General features: G+C 50.4%; 1 protein-coding gene across 1 annotated transcript in view; it reads right to left on the bottom strand.

Annotated features, from left to right (window-relative positions):
- Positions 1–20838, bottom strand: part of Myo18b (myosin XVIIIB) — a 191649-nt gene that overhangs the window by 116661 nt on the left and 54150 nt on the right. Inside the window, exons 21-24 of the mRNA XM_052167649.1 lie at positions 13807–13872; positions 8286–8414; positions 7908–8051; positions 6539–6628 (exon numbers count right to left, since the gene is read on the bottom strand). Coding sequence (XP_052023609.1) covers positions 6539–6628; positions 7908–8051; positions 8286–8414; positions 13807–13872 — 429 coding nt within the window. The remainder of the gene's footprint in view (positions 1–6538; positions 6629–7907; positions 8052–8285; positions 8415–13806; positions 13873–20838) is intronic.

Genomic DNA, 20838 nt, shown 5'->3' with positions numbered 1-20838 from the left:
ACATTATTATAACATGTTTTTTGTTTGTTTGTTTTTTGGATTTGGTTTTTTCGAGACAGGGTTTCTCTGTGTAGCCCTGGCTGTCCTGGAACTCACTCTGTAGACCAGGCTGGCCTCAAACTCAGAAATCCACCTGCCTCTGCCTCACAGAATGCTGGGATTACAGGCATGCGTCACCACTGCCCCGCCATAACACTTCTTAAAATGGTCACCATGCTGGACTGTGGAATTGTGGGTAACCTGAATCTGAACTGATATTTGGCTCTGGAACAAATGACCTCTGAGGTAAAAGCTGTGTTGGGGAAAGAGTTGCGCTCTAGAAACTGAGGCCACTGTGTGCTCCACAGACTTTCTTTTCCCATCCAGTTTGTCTCTCCCCACCATGACCCGAATGGAAACTTAAGGAGAAACCGAGACAGAAAGAGATAGTGAGGGACTCCAAGATCACAGAACAAGCAAGCAGGAAAGCCGACGTTTGAACTCACATCTGCCACAATTGCAATGGCTACAGAATTGGGGGCTCTCAGGAGGCTCTGGGTGGGTAGCCTCTGAGAGGAGCCTTTGAGAAAGTTAGGTTTGCTTGTGGCCATGCAAAAGCCCAATGTGAGCGGGGGCAGAGGCCGGTACAATCCAGGAATGTCCAGGCCCATGCTCCTAACCGCTCCCACCCTGGGAATCAGCCTTGATTCCTGCAGGGACACAGGATTCCCGGCTTAGACAATTAGTGTGAAATTTAATTTGTGCTAATCCGTCTGAGCATGGGGAGCACAGAATTAATTTAATGATTAATTTTTAGTTTTGTGGAACCCACAGTCTAGAGCCTGAAGAACAGATTCCTTTCAGCTGCAGGATACTCTCACATGGTCATGTCCGTGAAAACCTTCCCTCCCCCGCTGTCCCCTCTCCCCTGACCTGCTGTCCCCTCTCTCCTCCCCCGCTGTCACTGTCCCCTCTCCCCTGACCTGCTGTCCCCTCTCCCCTGACCTGCTGTCCCCTCTCCCCTCCCGTTGGCAGTAAGTCCCACACTCAGAACTAGGAAAAGCAATTTAAGGATGAAAGTCTGGCTACAGACACAGCAGCAGAGTTTTTTGTTTTTTGTTTTCTGTTTTCTAACAGATGTCACAGGGCAATTGATAGGAAATTGCTTTGACAACCCTCCCCGGATCCACCCTGTGCTGGAATCAGCAAAAATGACCTTTCTACTTAGGGACAATGTCCCTCTGGGACAAGCAGGACAGAAGGGAACATGAATGGATGCACATTCTTATAGAATCAAAGAGAAAGGAGCTCGCCTGGGCTGGCAGCGCAGGATAGTTACCCTGGCGACCTGGAGGCTGAGGCAGAACCACGTGTTCAAGGCCAGCCTAGGTGAAATAGCAAGACATTGTTGTCGGCAACAGAGGGTGGGGCTGTGGCTCGGCGGCGGTGGGGTGCTCAGCAAGTGTGTGCCAAGTCCCAGACCAGTGCCCCGTACTGAGAGAGAAGCATCAGCACCTGAGACAGACACTGAAGCTGAGCACATCTGGGGTCGTGGCTGCCCTCTGTAGATCCGACGGTCATACTGTGCGCACCTACTGTGTGCCGGGCTACCTACCAGGACACATAGTGTGATTAGAGATGAGTGAGTAATGGGAGCCCACATACCTTGGCCTGCCCCTGCCCTCAGCTCTGACTTCCAAAAATTCTCAAACCTGGAAAGAACCTGGGAGAGATGGAGAGAGAGAGCATGGCTCTCAGAGACGGGGTTGGCCCCAGGGGCTTCTGGGAGCATTCTGCAGGGGGTACTGATTGACAGCAACTACTTGTATATATAAGTCTCTTTCTCTCTCTCTCTCTCTCTCTCCTCTCTCTCTCCCCCTCTCCCCTCTCCCCCTCTCTCCCTTCCCCTCTGTCTCTCCCCCTCTCCCTCTCTTCCCTCCCTCTCTCTCCCCTCTCTTCCCTCCCCTCTCTTTCCTCTCTGCCCTCTTTCTCTCCCCTCTCCCCCCTCCCCCTTTCCCCTCTCCCATCTCTCTCCTCTCTCCTCTTCCATTCCCTCCCCCTCTCTTTCCCCCTCCCCTCTCTCCTCTCTCTTCCCCTCTTCCTCCCCCCTTCTGTCTCCCCTCTTCCTCCCCCCTCTGTCTTCCTCCCACCTCCCCCCCCACCCTGCATGCAGACCTGTGGAGCTCAGGTGAGGAGCATTACAGAGACAAGTGGGGCTCTGTGCCCCTTCCCTCCCTTCCCTCACAACTGTCATAACCACCAGGCAGCTCTAGAATGACCATGCAGCGCACGGCTGGCTCCAGGACTTCCCTGGATGCCATCATCACCGCCTGGGTTACCTCTGCAGACGGCTAAATGACAGAACCCAACCCAGCCCTCGTGCCACATGTTGACAATGCTGACCACGAGCCACTCGGGGAGATGGAGCTGACTCGGCCTCCTGACCGCAGACAAGGAAACTCAGGCAGGACGATGTCTGCTGAACCTACCCTGACAGGAAGGGAAGGGACTCTAAAGAGAAATTTGTGTCTGTTCTTGGCTATTAGAACATTCAAACAATGGACCCTGAGGAAATCCCCTGAGGAATCTCACGTTGGATGGTGGAAGAGGCTAAAGCCTTGGCTTGCCAGAGGACAAACTCAACCCAGGAAGAGATCTCATCTTGTTCTGACAACCTGTTGGACCAGGAAGCCACCTCCCTCTCTGTTGGGCATTTGTGGATGATGTCACACCCCAGCAGGGACCTTCAGACCACCACTTCCAATCCCAGCAGCTGCCTGGTAGATTATTGCCACATTATTTTTTTTACCCAACCCCCCAAAGCTGCTATGTTAATGCACCCAGAAATCTCAGTGCATACCCCACGCTTGACCATGAAATAGATCTTATAAAAAGCCCAGACCCTTGGGAAGAAAACATCCCACATCTCCAGGAGCTCCTGACCCTCTCGGTTCCTTTTAGGTGAAAGGGGCCGTCTGTGTCCCTGTGAACGGAGGGGCCTCTCATGGGGCAGCCTCTCCTGCCTCCCATCCCTTGGCCTCACTGTAAATGGACAGTTAGATCACTCTGCAGTAACTATCTAATCCTGGCCATTCTCCTCCCTGCGGAGACACATGGGTGGGTGCAGGGGCCAGGAACAGCGGCACAGGGACTGAAGCTTGGGCCCAGTCAGGATCATCTGGTTCCCACTGGTTAGGACGACAGAGCCACACAGAAGGCCAGTCACACTCTCTGATGTGTGGTTTTTTGATCCTTTGTACAATGTCTGAGAACTTACTAGAAAGGCAGGTATTACAGAGTCATCCCAAGCCTAGGTTTTCCAGTTCTAAGCCTAGTCTACACAGGCATTCTGGGGACACACCAAGCCTGGGCTCAGCATCTCTAAGCCTGGTGTCTGTGCAGAGGAACTGGGATTACCCTAAGTCTGGGTTCAGCATTGCTAAGCCTGGGGTTTGTGTAGGTATTCCAGAGTCACCCCAAGCCTGGGTTCCACTTAGCTAAAGCCTGGTGTTGGTTTGGCTTGCTCTATCGGTCTCTATAGGGAGCTGCCACAGCAGACTTCACAGTGAGCCCCGACACTCTGCAAGAGTCACTTCAGAGCCAGTCAGAGAAGCAGTAGAGGTGAGGAGCCCCTCCCAGATCATAAGATCCCTCTGGGTCACACCTTCCACAGATGAGCCCAGGAAAGCCTCAGTACTAAAGGTGCCTTGCTGGCTCCCCAGGCAGAAAGCCTGCATAAACCAGTAATCCTGGTCCAGGTGCCACAGTCTCCAAATCTCAGGGACAAGTTGTGCTTCTCTGGGATGAGGATGGGAGAGAGACACTGGCCATGGGCTTGAGATGTCGCTGAGTGAAAACGTCACATTGCCAGAAGGTGCTACGTGGGCCACTTGGGGAGCAATGTCACCGACCAGTGCTGGACCCCACATGCTATAATTCTGAGCTGCCAGACAAGATACACCCACAGGAGCAATAGTGGCTGGGTAGTTACGGGGTGACCAGTGGCTTCCTGGTTAGGTCTGAAGTCTGCTTCCCTGGAGCATGGCTGATACTGTAATGCTGGTGAAAGCCCGTGGTTGGGGGAGCCTGAGGCAGGGGAACAGGAAGGAAGGATCGGGGTTGTTCATTCTCTGAACCACACATTGCTTTGTCTTCACGGTCAGCGATGCTATGGAATTGGTGGTCCCCTTGGTTTCCAGTCTAGCATCAAAACACTTCTACAGGGTCAGCAAGATGGTTCAACAGGTCAGGATACTTGCTGCCAAGGCTAGTGATCTAAGTTCAAACCCCAGAACTCACATGATGGAAGAAGGTACACCTACTGTTCTCTTGTCATGTGTGTGGGGTTTGATACCCAACACGGGAATCTGTGGTGGTGTTGCCAACTGCAAGTCGCTAACCACTTGTCTATACAAGAGCAGCTTGTCCACACGTAGTGACATCAATTGGCATGCCACAAACGTAGAGGCAGCCACACGACGCGCACACGTCCTTGCCAACCCCCCTCCCCCCACCGCAGCTCCTTTCCAATCTGCGCGTCTGGAGCCTGAAGTGGCACTTACAGAGGCAATGATCTGCATTTCCTGATTGCTACTTAGACTGAGCCTCTTCTGGTGAGTCTGATTGCATTCTTGAGCATGCAAATCTCTGAAATGAGAATGTCTCTAATGCCGGTGCGTCATGGAAGATAGGGGAGAAAGAATGCAAGACCCAAGTGTGTGTGTGTGTGTGTGTGCACATGTGTCCATGTGCACATGTATGCAGGTGTGTATGTGTGTGTGTGTGTGTGTGTGAGCAATGTGAAACACTTCATTGGTTCACAGAAGCTGTGGCTAACTACACAAGTCAATCCAGTCAAGGTTCCAGAAGAGTAAGATGGGGACTCATGCCACACCCCAGCTGAGATGCTATTGCTGGGGAGGAAGAGTAATTTTTTTCAGTGGCATAGCCTCTGGTAAGGTTCCTGTGTTCCTGTGACACTAAATACACAGAAACACACACATACATATAAAAACAGATACACATATATACACACATATATACATGCACATACTCATACACATATACACATACAAATATACACAAACACATATGCAAACATACCCCCCACATACATGCATACATATACATACATGCAAACCTACCCCACACATACATACACATACATACATACACACATCCATACACATTTGCACATATGCACACAATATACACATGCATATGCAGACACATGCAGACACATGAACACATACACACATAAACATACACATGCAGACACACACATGTACGCACTTAAACACACAAAGGCATACACATATACAAGACACACAATATACATACACATGTACACAAACACTTGTACACATATACACATGCATACATAGCATACACACATATTGACAATGCTAATTAAGTGTGATGGAACACAAAAAAGGACAAGAAAGTAGACTTGTTGGGATGAAGTTCACAGGAGTGGGAGGGGAATGAGAAGGAGTGTGATCTGAACAGATCATATGTAAGTGTGGAACGGGGAGAGATGCACATTCATGTGTCTGTGTATCATGTGTATGTGTGTGTATTGTGTGTTTGTGTATTGTGTGTGGTGTGTATATGTGTGTTGTGTGTATTGTGTGTATTGTGTGGGTATTATGTGTATTTTGTGTGTGTAGTGTATGTATGTGTGTGCATGTGTTTATGAATGTTCAGGGGCTGGAGAGATGCTCCGTTGTTGATAGGATTTGTTCCTTTTCCAGAGGATCTGAGTTTGGGTCCAAGGACCCACAACTGACTACCCACAACTGCCTGCAACTCCACCTTCAAGGAATCCAGTACCCTCTTCTGGCCACACTGGGCCCTGCACACCCATGCACAGATCCACACAAACACAGAGATAATTAAAAAAATAAGAGCACGTCTTAAACAAGACATTTACCATCCTTGGCTACACCAAAGGAGGCTGCATGAGACTCAGTCTCAAAAAGGAAAAGCTCGACAGAGGAGATATCTATTAACAGCAGACAGTGGGTGGCATAAAAGGGGAGTTACCCCAGGAAAGGGGGGTCTCAGAATGAGGCTGAGTTCCTCGTTCACATGTACCATGTGCTTGCTATAATAGCATTTAAATAAATTTTCAATAACTTGAGGAAAAGCAAAAGGGAAGCAGCTTCCCACCTGGGAACCATCGTCCATAGTCATCCGTCCATAGTCTGGTTGGTTTTTAAACTTCCCTGTTGGATGGTTTGTCTTCCAGTAGACTGGCATGAGTTCTCTGCATGTTCTGGACTCAGCTCATGGCATGTATGACAACATTGATGCCATGTATTTATCCTGTCTCCATTCCACCCTCTAGTGAACACTCACCCTGTGTTTTATGTGGTAAGACAGCCTTCACCCCAGCCTTTTCTCCTTTTGTGGCTTACATAGGGAGGGAACTTTTCTCTTTGGGGCAGATGACACTGGCTGGTTGTGTGGAGTCAGGAAGACACGGGATGCCATACCTGCCCCAGTGCCATGGGCTGAGGCAGGGGGATGGGATCTGAGTGTGCAGTAGGAGGTCTACCTTGCTCTCCAGCAGGTCCACACTCTGTCTGAGCTCACTCCTCGAATTCTCTGACTTCTGTAGTTTCTGTCTCAGCAGCATCAGCTCCTCCTGCAAGACAAACATCCATGCAGAGGCTGGCCAGGGTCAGCCTCACAGTCCACTCCTGTTAGGAGAAGTCGCAGTGGCCAAGGCTTCGGGGCCATGAGGTAACCTAGTGAGCCCCTCCGGGGCTACAGGGATGCCCTGCCCTCCACATTCACTGAAAGGATCTGAAATGCTCATGTTGTGTCCGCAGCTTCAGCACTCGCCATACCACAGTGTCGAAGGTCTGCATCCCACCTTATAAATTCATGTGATTAACTTTCAATTAAAAAATATAGAGCTTTTAAAAACGGGTGGCTGGGCAGGACACAGTGACCTACCCAAAATGCGACTTCGCCTTCATTGTTTCCAAATATCAGCATCTCTGCTCTTAGGAGTCTGGTGCACACATAGGCCTGCATGCTCATCTTCTCCAGATGGGGACAATGTTCAACCTTAGACATGCATGTGCACATGCGTGTGACAGCATGTTCATGTGTCTGTGTGAGTGCATGCATGTGTGACTGTGATTGTACAGAGCATGCTCAGTACTTCATCCTCATGGGAGTCACTCTCCCATCAGAGGCCGCTCTCCAAACCTGTGATACCATCACTGGAAGTAGCAGGTGACAGAATGACATATAAGCTGTGGGCACAAGGGAGTACTATGCTGCACTAAAGAAGAGTAAGAAGGGCTCCCTGGCATGCTCTTGGGTATATTTAGAATACACTGGTAAGAGCATCATAGCACATGCTTCATGGGGTATGTCTCACTGAAAGTGCTTGGGGGCCACAAAGTGCCAGCTATCAGGCTTTTCCAGTTCAGGGACATTTGCGTGGACTTCACTAGTGGTTAATTTTAGATGGAGGCTGCATGGCTTGCCTTATATTTACTGTTTGTGTAAGAAATAAAGGAGCCTTGCACATAACTTGCTCATTTTTGCAAATAAATACAAGAAATCACACACCAGAAACTGTCCAAAACAGCTGCCTACCTAAGTGTGTGTGTGTGTGTATGCGTGAACATGTGTGTGCATGCATGAACATGTGTGTGCACATGTGAACAAGGATTTCTCATTGAGATGCAAAAGCCCCAAGACTGAGTCTGCAGCAAGCCCTGTGGCCCTGTGGCACAATTAACCAGCATCCCAGAGAGCAGCTGTGTTGCGGGGAACACAGTCTCAGCTGACCTGCAAGCAAATGAACTGAAGGCAGCTGAGCTGTTGGTCGGTGCCCGCCAGGGCCCTGAGTGCTGGGCACAAGCACGAAAACAGGCAGGTGTCCCCACCCAGAGGACCGAACTCACCTCCTTGGCTCGAAGCTGCTCCGTGCTGAGCGTGGAACTCAGCAGGGGCCGGAGAGATGCCAGAAGCCCCCACCAGGGCCAGTCCTTGACCCTCAGGAATACAGTCAGGTTCCTCTGGATGCACAGTGCAGCCAGCCTACGGATCTGCAGAAGGAAAAGTGGTGGGGGAGGTCATCTGCCTGGGAAAGGGGGCAGGAGGACAGACGAGATGGAGAAGACAGAGCCACGGCCTCGTATCAATCTATTCCAGACAGCTCCAGCATAGGTCGGTGGGGAGGTATCCCATGTCAGGGTGAGCAGTCTTGGGGTACCCCTTGGATGGGGCATCAGGGGGGGTACACGGTCATGCCACTCACTTCAGACATGTATGATCAATACCTTCAGTTTCTTGTATTCCTGGCGAGACAGAAAGCCCCTACAGGCTGCTTGGAAGAGAACGATATTCCGGGACACCAGCTTCTCCCGCTGCCTCTCCAGCCTGGAGACCACGCCTGCCTTGAGGAAAACCTGAAGGCGGGGAGGAAGGTGCAGGTGAGGCCTTAGTCCAGCCCCAGGGGTCTGAGGGTTCCAGATGAAACCCATCTCTCGTCTCAGGATGTGGCTGCTGTTCAGTGATAGACTTAAGGACAATGGGAGTGATCTGTCCTTCCACAGCTCCTCTTCCTGCCTTCAGCTCCTGGCTACCCAGTGTGCCCCAGGCATCTGTAGCAGGATGGATGCCAACCTAGGGCTTTTACAGAGGCAAAATCTGGGGCTGGAGGTGTGGTTCAGTTGATAGAGTGCTTGTCTGGCAGACCACAAGTCCTGGAATCCATCTGTATGTCATGGCGACATACACAGGATTCCCTGCACTTGGGTATTGGAAACACGAAGATCAGAAATTCAAAGTTATATCTGGCCAGTGGTGAGTTCAAAGCCAGCCTGGGCTACATCCTGGTGACTGAAAGGCCAGCCTGGGCTACATCCTGGTAACTGAAAGGCCAGCCTGAACTACATGAAACACTATCTTAAAAACAATAAAGAAAAAAAGGGCCCCCCCACTGAACCACAGCCTGAAATTCACCTTGATCCCGCTAGAAGGGCATGTACAATCATGTCTGACAATCACTCCCAGGGCAGATGTACCTAAAGTCCTACAGGACCGGCTCCTCTCTGGGTGGCAGTAAATGCAGGTTCTGGGGCCTCATCCCAGGCTATCTGAGCCCATACACTCAAGCCGGCCCCAAATATTCATCGACAAAGTCACCTGAGACACAGCACCTAGAAACACTCAGACTCAGCATGGAAGCAGGGCAGAGGCTGTGGGGAGGCACATTGCCCTCCTGGTTGGGGCCCCCCTCCCCTGAGCTGCTGGGCTCCTGCCCGAGCCCACTTCTGCCACACTACAGAGCATCAAGAAGAGATGAAGGTGTTGGAGGTGCCCAGATCAACATGGCCACACCCCATGGGTGATCCGTGACCAGACTGCAGAGGATAGGATGCAAATACTTGGAAATCTGGGAACACCAATCAGAAGAAGGTAAAGAAGTCCTGGGTTTGGGACTAACCCACTAACCCTCGGGGAGTTTTAGTGACCCAGAGATCTGGAGGCGGCGTGTGCCCCTGACCATGCACCCTTCGGTTCCGTCTGCTCTCAGTTTGCCTCCCCACATGCCAAGGAAAGATGTCTGTCTTGTGGAGACTTGAGCCAGCCCCATCATTTGTCAGAAGAACCCAAAGTGTCATCTTATCTGACATCCCAGCATGGTGACGTTGTCAAATAATGGATAAAGTTTATCAAGTGGTCAGAACGGATAGAACTGGACTTAATGGTCACATGGCACGGAACAAGGAAAGCACTCGGCAGGCAGCATCCACAAGGCTTGCCATTTTGATTTTCCCATTTTATGGAAGGAGAAACAAAGGCCTCCTCCGTGGTGGGATTACCAGTGTGCATACCACCACACCCAGCGTTTTACATGGGTTCTGGGGCTCAGGGGACTCAGGGGTAAATGCTTTAACGGCTGAGTTGTCTCCCCAGGCCTTCTCTGGGCTTCACATTTAAATTGTCCCATCATGGAAATCATTCTTCCAATCAACTCAATAGCAGATGACCTAGAAAGCTAAGACTCGAACCCAGGACTTGGGTCCACAGATCAGAAGTTTGAAATCCAAAGGGAGTTTGAATCTAACTGTAACAAAGGACTCGCTGGACTCTTCACCACCCTAGACCATTTTCAGTCAGGGGCCCCCTGATCCATCAGATTCTGTCAGAGCCTACAGGAAGGTGAGAGTGAGCTCCGCTGGGGGAGTCAAGTGTGTCACAAACGAGAGAGTGCTTACTGTGGCCACCAAGACAACCAGTCACTCCTGACCCTCACATTGTGTTCAGTAACGGCTGGATTAATTCCACAAGCTGGTGAGTCCCAAAAAGCTGCCAGAAGAAGAAGAGGAAGAAGAAGAAGAGGAAGAAGAAGAAGAAGAAGAAGAAGAAGAAGAAGAAGAAGAAGAAGAAGAAGAAGAAGAAGAAGAAGAAGAAGAAGAAGATCTGTGATCACGTGATGCATTAGGTAGTGGGTGCTGCCCAGTCTACTGTTGATTAAGTGAGAACTTCATTTAGGAGATAACTGGAAAGCACAGGGTGAGAGCAGGTCCACACATCCTCAGCTCTGCAGGAGCAAGTCTGATCTGTTTCTCTCTTTTTTCCTTCCCTTTTCTGAGAACGTGATACTACCAAGCCATTGGGCCGTGCATGGAACCATGCTTTGTCAGAGCTGGCAGAGCCCACAGCACAGACCTCAATTAGGAGACAGGGCTGGAAAAAAACCACAAGGAGAAATCTAGATGATTCTCTTCTCATGGGTCCACGGCAGACAGAGTAGTGTCCTGCACCCCACCTCTAAAGAACACACGGGGGCTCTCTGCTGTTCTCAATCTAAGACTGCAAACCCTGGCTTGTCCAAAGGTCTCGCTGGGTGACAGTTCCTGAGCACATGCGGAGGGATTAGATCCTCTCCTCTGGGTCATTTCACAGATTAGAGGCGCTCCAGTTCTCTCAAAGAAAAAGCAGATGTTTCTGCATCCTAAAGATTATTTACAGTATGCATGAATTTATGTGCACTTCACACTTGCAGGGGCCAGAAGAGGCCAGAAGAGGGCATCGGATCCCCTAGAGCAGGAGCTAGGAACCAAACATGGGCCTCTAGAACGGCAGTGAGTGCTCTTAACCAGTAAGCCATCTCTCCAGTTCTGAGGGGTTTCGTTCTTTAAGCATTAAAATGTGACCTTATGTGACAAATAGCTTGCTCCACTAGGAATTCTGCAAAGAATTGTGGGTTGGCCTTGCCAAATGAAGCATGAAGAGGGCAGAGAACAGGATCTGTGTTACGGATGCGGCAACTGAGGCACAGGCTAATAAGGGAGCTGCGACCCCGGGCAGGGATGGGTTGGCTGCTTCTCTCTTCAGCCAGGCTTTTCAGAGGCTTCCCGCCTGTCAGTACCAGATTCAACAATGGCAAAGATCCCAGAAACCAAGTCTGGTGCTGAGCCTAGCTTCTCAGAGGGCACCTTGGCTTCCGTGAGTCCGGGTGAATACCAAGCACTGTACAGCGGCCATCGTGTCCTGTTATAGTAAGTTTAGGCTTCTGGATGGCCAGCCTCTCTGCCTCCGTAAAACCACACAGTAGCTTCTATTTTCTCCCTTGCTCTGCAGTGGCCACTGAGACTGTGGGGACCAATTTCTGTATTCATGAAATAACTGGGTAATTATCTAGCCCAGTGGTTCTCAGACTCCAGCATGCATCAAAGTTGCCTAGAGAGCGCGTGCGGGAGCAGCCGGTGCACTCCTCCTGCAGTCTGCTCTGGCAGGTCTGAGCAGACTCTGAGGATTTGGGGTTTGTGCAAGCTCTCGGGTAACATTGCTCTGGATGGACTAGAGAGATGAGGGGGGTGGAACCGAGGAAACCTACCCCCACCTAGAGTCAAGACCGAGGGTCCATGCACGAGCGTGCTCTCCAGCCCACCGTCCACCCGCGGGACCTCAGCATGCAGGGAGGACCTGGGGACTCCGGCCTTAGCTCCCTGTGGATCTCTAGAAATGAGCTAGCTCCCCAGAGCACAGTCTCAAAACATGAAGCCGTCTGGAAGTCTGCGGCTTGTGGTGAGAGCCCAGGAGTACACAATGTATTCTCTCAGAAACATGTGCAAAGGACTTGGGGTGGGGGCACCCGGGGTGACCCGCAGCTTCAACCAGAGGCCAGAGATGCTAGGGTGTTTAAAATAGGTTATTGAGCAGTGGGTAGTGGGATGATGTCTGAGCTCACCAAGGAGAGCGTTTCTGTGGGAGGACTCCATGACTACAGTGCCTGTGGGGAGAGCAGAGCCCTTCCCCAGAGCCACATGAGCGCCTGCCATCAGGGGCCTGCCCTGTCAGGTTAGCTGGCTATGGTGGCCGATCTGAGATTGATGGGGCGGTGGGGCTCCACCCCTCTTGTCTGCACCCTCTCCAGTCTTGATTCTGAGTTTATGTCTGACGTCCTGCCAGTCACCAACATGGGTTTTGAGTTTGAAACCCTGTGGTCACTTCCCCAGACAGCTTCCAGAGTTGTGAATGACTAATTATAACACAAAAACAGAAGACCGAGGGTTCTGGAGTCAAAGACTTTAGAAACCCTACAATACCATGTTTCCTTTCTTGAAAACCAACAGTGCACAGCATGCTGGGGAAGCACAGATATCTTCTGTAAAGATCTCAGCAGATGGGGAAGAGCGTTAAGCTTCAACCCCGTTTGGAATGTGGTATCTCTCTCCTCAGATCAGCCACACTCTTCTTGGGCATTCCTCCGTCCACCTCCGATAGCAGTGGACAGACAGGGAGGGCCATGTGACAGTCACTTGCAAAGGACACAGTAGGAGACCACATCTGAAGAAGCACGCTTCCTTCTGATATGGGATATGTGGCAGATGTGCAGTTAGACACAAGGGAGCAGAGGAAAACTCCACATGTATCTTGGAAGCTGTCTGCTGATAGGCAGTGTCCCTTCGTAGTTAGAGGATGCTGCTATTGGGTGTCACCCACAGGTGTGCGCTATTAAGGGTCTATACCACAGCCTGGATCTGAAATGCACCTCACCCTAACTCCAACACTTAGACCTCACCAGCTGCTGGGAAAGTTGTAGAACCTTTAGGGGTGGAGCCTTGCTGGAGGAAGTACATCACTGGGGGCGGGCATTATAGCCAGGCTACACTTCCTGTTCTCTCTCAGCATCTTGGCTGCCCATGCAACGGAACCATTCAGAGTGTTCCTACTACCAGGCCATGGTGGACTATAAGCCAGAGTCAACTCTTTCTTGCTTTGGTCAGGCATTTTGCTGAAGGCTGATGTCATCAGATCATGGCTCGCACATTTCCCTTTTGTGGAAAGTTTGAAAGGAAACAGCCATAAAGGAAGACTTGAGAGAGAGAAAGGTTCCTTCTCCTTCATGAATAAGGCACCTGCTTCATAAATATCCATAAGCACTTCTTTCAGATGCACGATCTCAGGGCAGCCCCACTCTAATCTCTCTCTGGAGTGCTTTCTTTGTTCTGCCAAGTAAACCACTGCACAAACAGGTACTCTCCTGCCTGCGCCCTTCTGTCTGAGAACATCTTCCGGATGCATACACTTCCTTCTGGAGCTCAGAAGGTTAAGGACCCAGGTGTCAACCGTTCCAGACTCTTGAGTCTCCTGGGCCTAGGAACTCTAAGAATGACATCTCTGGTGTCACATGGGACACTGTGCTATCTTGACTTTGTAAGAGGAATGACAGGGACAGAAATCATGTGTCCCCTGCAGCCCAGGGAAGGGAGACTCAGAGCGCTACCAGGTGAGATGAGAAGTGGGAGCTGAGTTCCCTCAAGAACGGCGGCTGACTTTACTCACTTGGCTGTGCCCCACGGCCACTGCTTTCTTCTCCAGATCCAGGGTCTGCAAGAGTTCCTCTACTGCCTGTGGGGAGGAAGAAGAGAGAGACAAGCTGGAGGTCAGGCTTACTGCTCGGCAGGATGCAGGGGAGAGGCGGAGCCCCCCCCCCCACTTGGAGGGGCAAGCATGGAGAGGAGGTGGTCCCGGGCCCCTGCCACATGCAGTGCATCCCACTGGGACCTCCACCAGGCCCAAGTGTTTCATCTCTACACCACGGTCATCCCATAGAAGATTCAAGACTCAGGAAGTAATGATAGGGTAGCTGGTGCAGAGAACAGGATATCTGAATCTGTGACAGGGTGGCCATCCATTAACTGTGCCCATCTGTTCTGACCTGGGTCGCACAGGGAGCCTGTGGCTGTCATCTCCTCTTCTCTCCATGGCTCTAAGACCTTGACTTGTGCATATAGTGAGGGCTTAATGATTATGACGAGGGGAAGTAAGGAAAGGTAGAAGGGTGGAAGGAAGGAGGGAGGGAGGGAGAAAGGAAGGAAAGAAGGAAGGAGAGGGAGAGGAAGGGGAGGGAAAGAGGAAGGGGAGGGAAAGAGGAAGGGAGAGAAATGGAGAGGTAGAAAGAAAGGGAGAAAAGAAGGAAGCAAAGAAGGAAGAAAGGAAGGAGGAAGAGAAAAAGGAAGTAGGGAGGGAGGGAGGAAGGAAGCAAGGAAAGAAGGAGGGAGGGCAGGAAGGGAGGGAAGAAGGAAGGAGGGAAGAAAGGAGGAAGAGAAAAAGGAAATAGGAAGGGAGGAAGGAAGGAAGGAAGGAGGGGGGGCAGGAAGGGAGGGAGGAAGGAGGAAAGGAAGGGAGGGAGGAAGGGAGGAAGGAAGCAAGGAAGGAAAGAGGGAGGGAGGGGAGGAAGGGAGGAAGGAAAGAAAGAGGGGGGAAGTAGAAGGAGGGGGAAGGAAGGAGGGAAGGAAGGAGGAAGGAAGGAAAGAAGGAAGGGAGGGAGGGAGGCAGTTCCCTGCAGGACAAATTAATTTCCTCAGAGATTTTGGAGGAGGCAGAGATGAATTCCAAGGGAATCTTCCTCTTGCCAAAGAGCTTTGCAACAACCTGCTAGACTCTGCCCCCTCAGATTGCCCCACCCCGTACAACCGCCATCACACTCCCACTCCCAACACTACCATGTGTCCTCCACCCACAAACAGTCTGAAAGTCTATCATTATCATCTGGAGGGTCACTGCAAGACCCAAGAGAAGAAGGAACACTTAGCCCTGCCCCCACCCTCCCACCCCACCCCCGGGCCAAGGGCACCATGGGATAGATACCTGAGACAGCCCCTAGAACTGCATGTTAAAATCTAGTCCCAGACCACAATCAACCTCCTCTCCTGATGACCTGGAAGAGTCTCCCGCCACACTCCGCCCAAATCTGAATGGTTTCATTTATTACATTTCAGCCCCAAAGAAACGTTCCAAGGGAGCTGCTGTAGGTAGCCAAGGCTCATAAAGCCAATAACATCTCTTCTCTCTGCACAGGAGGAAAAGCATGGTAAAAACTGGCTGAAAGTAAAAGGGACAGAGGATGCGGGATCCCAGCCAGAAACATTTGTCTCAGTCTGTTTCGGAGGCAAAGGCCAGTGTGTGTGCTTGAACAGAGGGTGGACAGGTCTGGGTTAACCCCAGCACTTTGGGATGCTGAGGCAGGGGGATTGTAAGCTTCAGGTCAGTCTGGGCTACCCAGAAAGACCCCCGACTCAAACAATTAGACTTGGCGATGCATCCACCTGGGATCAGGTTGATTCTCTTCAAACATAAAGAGATCTCGGGCCAGTACTTTACTGTAGCAGCCTCCCTCGGGCTCCTTTTAAAAAGATGGGAGAGCAAATTACAGCTGTGAGTGGGGCCTCACCTAGCACATGATCTACGGTCATCACACCAAGAAAGCTGGCTGCCAACGCACGCCTGAAGCTTTCCACTTGAGCACAACCCTGGGAAAAGATCTAACAAGAAAGAAGAAGGCCCACATAGTCTCAGCAGCAGTATAGACACTGCCTGACTGTGTAGACGACGCCTGACTGTGTAGACACTGCCTGACTGTGTAGACACTGCCTGACTGTGTAGACGATGCCTGACTGTGTAGACACTGCCTGACTGTGTAGACGATGCCTGACTGTGTAGACGATGCCTGACTGTGTAGACACTGCCTGACTGTGTAGACGATGCCTGACTGTGTAGACGATGCCTGACTGTGTAGACGATGCCTGACTGTGTAGACACTGCCTGACTGTGTAGACGACGCCTGACTGTGTAGACACTGCCTGACTGTGTGGACGACGCCTGACTGTGTAGACACTGCCTGACTGTGTAGACGACGCCTGACTGTGTAGACACTGACTGACTGTGTAGACGATGTCTGACTGTGTAGACGACGCCTGACTGTGTAGACACTGCCTGACTGTGTAGACGATGTCTGACTGTGTAGACGACGCCTGACTGTGTAGACACTGCCTGACTGTGTAGACGATGCCTGACTGTGTAGACACTGACTGACTGTGTAGACGATGCCTGACTGTGTAGACGATGTCTGACTGTGCGCTCAGCATCATTAAGAATGGAGGACTCCTCTTTAGCTTTTGATTTGTTGTGGAGAGCCCTGGGCTTGTATTTTGATGCTAACTCCACTCCTCAAAGGGGCTGCAGATGAGGAGTTGCCTTGTGAACCTTCTCCCCACTGATGAGCTACAGAGGATGGAGGGGGGAAGGGGAGAGGAGAGGGGGGAGGAGCTACAGAGGATGGAGGGGGAAGGGGAGAGGGGGGAGGAGCTACAGAGATGGACGGGGAGGCTGGAGAGAAGCTCGTGGCCTGGAGAAACCACAAGTTCTATGGGATAACATAGATGGGAATAGAGTAGTGTAGTGGGAGATCTGCCCAATCTAGGCTTATAACTTATACTGTTACTGATTGAGTTGAGATTTCTTCTACCAGGTAATTGGGTTGGAAAAAAATATAGCAACATTGATTTTCCTAGAATATTTCAGATGTGGGCAGGAATACTGACCCTAAAAAAGCCCTTCTGTTTTACTGACTCCAGAGAGAGGCCTGTGAGAGGACACTGGTCCAGCTGACAAAGAGCAAGTGTGTAGTGTGTCTCCCATCTCTTTCTCAGCATTGGAATGATGTTAACGACCCTGTCCAGACCTTAAAACCCCCAGGGAGGCTTCATTGAGCAAATAGGAAAAGGAGTTTGTTGATGACTTTGCATTTAATTATTTAATTGCTGTTTTGTTATCTCCATTAATATTAATATGAGATAGAACCGTACGGAAATGCTCTTTGTTTAAGCCAATATCAATTATTCAATTTGGTTCAACACAATGCAATCATTGTCCAACAGCCTGTTATTTTAAAAAAAAAAAATGTGGCAGAGATCCAGGTCGCTGAGCAGAATGGCCTCCTTGTCACATCGGCTCTTCCACAGACACACGAGGCTCAGGTCTCAGTACGGAATGACAGTCTGTGAGTAAAACAGTGGCCACTTTACTCCAAAGAAGCACGCCTTCGGCAGGCATGGTAGCGCATGCCTTTAACCCCAGCATGTGGGGTCCACTGGTCCGTACTGAGACATGAGCCTCGTGTGTCTGTGGAAGAGCCGATGTGACAAGGGGTCCAGTGTGACGAGGAGAATCCTGGTCCAGGAGAGGAGGTTGGAGTACCCAGGAATCGGCTCGTGAATCTGCTCTCTACCCTCTGATACTGGTACCCAGACTGGATCCTCCACTCACTGGCTGTGTGGCCCTGGGCAAGCAGTTCCTGCCTCTGGGCCTCAGTACCTGGGGTCATACACCTGGACTTAAGAAAGGGGACTTACAGAGGTCATAGGAGTGGCCCACAAGAGAGATGTTTCCAAAATGGCAGAGCAAGGACCATCCCCACCCCCTCTCTGCTCTGCACAGCCATTGTAACAATGATTACAGTTTCATAATAGAACAAATTCAACTCTTGACACACTGAACAAAACGATTCAACAAAATGAGAAGCAGCAGGTCCTGCTAAAAAGCCTGGGTCGGAGCAGTGGGGGGCTGACAGCCATCTTGACTGGAGTCTCTCATCTCTGCTCCCCAAATCCTACCCAGCTCTGACTCTGCAGGGGAGCCACCAGGCAAGTCACACCAAGAAAGCAGCAGCTTCTCAGCTAGGACAGTCTCACATCTACAGAGCACGGCATGGCTAACCTATACCCCAGATGGGTCAGAAGCACTGGGAGCTCAGCAGCAGCAGCAGCAGCAGAGAGTCAGTCACAGCTAAGATGGCGGCTTTGAACGAGGTAAGCAGTAGAGCCCATATGGAACAGCCAGTGGGCTTGAGGTACCTTTGGTTTCTGGTTCCAAGCTAAAGGCAAGAACACAAGCCATGGGCCTGGGCACAGAGAGACAACAGACAGAGTCAGACAGTGGAACAGTGTATGGTGGTCCAGGTGTAGACAGCTATCCATACTGAGCCAAGACTCATTGGTAAAATAGAAATACCACCCAGAACAACTTCTGCAGACCCGGAAGATGGATGCAGATGCAGTTCTCAGTGGTGAGGAGCCAGGCCCTGGAATAAAACCAAAGGCTGTAAAAGCCAGACAGAGACACCAGGGGCTCATGCTAGGTGAGTCAAGTCACCAGATGGTTAAGAAGGACCCATGCCTAAAGGTCATTGTCTAAGACGTCCAGTTGTCAATAGAATCTCTCTGTCTCTGTCTCTCTGTGTCTCTATGTCTCTCCGGTCTCCATCTCTCTATCTTTCTGTCTCTCTGTGTCTTTCTCTGTCTCTCTGTCTCTCTGTCTCTGTCTCCATCTCATCCTCCCCTCTCGGATATCATAACTTGTATCAGGGGCAGAAACTCTCAGAATGTGGACTTAGCGCACAGATTCCCAAGCATTCACCATAGATTTGTTCAGAGACCTGAAGAAAGTGCCGCTTAATGACTAAAAAGACAGAACAGGCTCTAGGCATCTCCATGGCAGGCCCTGGGTTTGATCCCACAACACCCAAAGAAGGATGTATTAATGAACATCAGATGTAAAATACCAGGAAAGAGATGTAAAGATAAAAAAGGACTTAAAAACCACGAGTGGAAATTCTTCATTTGTGAAATCAAATCGCTGGACATAAAACTTCACCACAGGTGAGATGGTGAATTGGGAGTGGTTTCCGAGGGAACTGCCTGATAACACGGAAAGCTAAGAATAAAAAACTAATCACACAAGCTGGAGAGATGGCTCAATGGTTAAGAGCACTGACTGCTCTTCCAAAGGTCCTGAGTTCAAATCCCAGCAACCACATGGTGGGTCACAACCATCTGTAATGAGATCTGATGCCCTCTTCTGGTGTGTCTGAAGACAGCTACAGTGTACTCACATATAATAAATAAATATTAACAAACTAATCACACCTGGCAACAGAACAGAGCGGGAGTCTGCACGATAGAGCATCAAAGGAGAGGGAGAGAACAGGATGGACCCTTACAGCTTAAAACGTTCCCAAATTGTGCTCCTTCAGATAAATAAAATCTGTCCGGAGCTCCCAGGAGCTCGGTGAGTTCATCGGAAGATGAGGAACCAAGGAGGTTAGAGCAGAGCCTGTGGCAGCAAGAAAAATAAACTCCGCATGGCAGAGAGCCTTGGACATGCCAGAGAAAAGCAGTCAGCCTAACAATGATGGGCTTGTTTGACACACACAACCAGGGTCACTTGGAAAGAAAGAACCACAGTGGAGAGATCCCCTGGGTCACGTCCACATTAGCCTGCAGTCATGTCTGTGGATGCTTCCTTGATCGATCATTGAAGGGAGAGGGCTCATCCCGCTGTGGGTGTCACCATTCCCTAGAAAGGTGGTCCTGGACTGTAGTATAGGAAAGGTAGGAGAGGAGAGGATGGGGGAGGGGGAGGGAAAAGGGAAGGGGGGACAGAGAGAGAGAGAGAGAGAGAGAGAGAGAGAGAGAGAGAGAGAGAGAGAGAGAGAGACCAGGGAGAAATGAGCAGTGTTCCAACTCTTAAAGGTCTTGCTTGAGTCCCCACCCTGTCTGCCTTGTGACAGACAGTCACCAAGAAGATGAGTAACCCTTTGCTTCTCTACATTCCTTTAATCCATGGTGTTTGTCACAGTTATGGAAAGCAAACGGGACCCTGAGTAATGAAGCCCAGAAGGCAGAGAAACTTCATGGTAAAGATGCCAGGAGGAGAAAGCCCTTTATCAATCAATACCTTACAGAGCTGTGCTCCCAGTCCTCCCAAACCAAGCCCCACCCACACGCACACAGGCTGGGAAGTCGGTGCTACCTGATTCTGTATTCTGATTCAAGGCTGCAGGAAATGTTGACTCAAACCTTTAAAGACCGGAGAACAGCAGAAAGCATAAACAAGAAAGAATTTGAAAACAGTATAAAGCCTTGTGTGGTGGCACATACCTTTAACCCAGCACTCAGGAGGCAGAAGCAGGGATCTCTGATTTAGAGGCTAGCCTGGTCTACAGAGCGAGTTCCAGGATAATGAGGTCTGCATGGCAAGACTCTGCCTCAAAAGCTAAAATATTATGAAAATATATTTTAAGTGAATTAAAAAGACGTGAGATTAAGTAAAATATATGAAGCTGCACTAATGGGTTTGTGTACATGTAACAATGGCTCTGAGGAATCAGGAGGGGGCGGGTCTGTGGAACAAAAGCTTTCTTCTGCTAGAACTAGGTTAATAGTAATCTGAAGGGATCTTGGTGAATGAAGACACACTCTATCATCTCTGAAACACTGACATCTTTCTCAGATGGAGGAAGAACAACAGACCCTGGACAAGGTAAATCAGACAGTGGCTCACCGCATCAAAGAGATTCAGTCCAGAGCCCAGTGGAAGGGGCAGAACAGAAAGAAGCAACACCCCTCCAATGATAACGCGAGAGACATGGCCGTCGCTACGACCAAAAGGCCACTGCTACAGACACAGAGGGATATGTCCGGTGATGAAAGGGTTAACCCACCAGCCAGCCAGGTACCTTCTTAGCACCTAGGC

This window comes from Apodemus sylvaticus, chromosome 22 (genome assembly GCF_947179515.1).
Source record: "Apodemus sylvaticus chromosome 22, mApoSyl1.1, whole genome shotgun sequence".
Classification (NCBI taxonomy): Eukaryota; Metazoa; Chordata; class Mammalia; order Rodentia; family Muridae; genus Apodemus; species Apodemus sylvaticus.
Note: the sequence above shows the minus strand (reverse complement) of the source record. Positions and strands in the feature narration are given on the sequence as shown.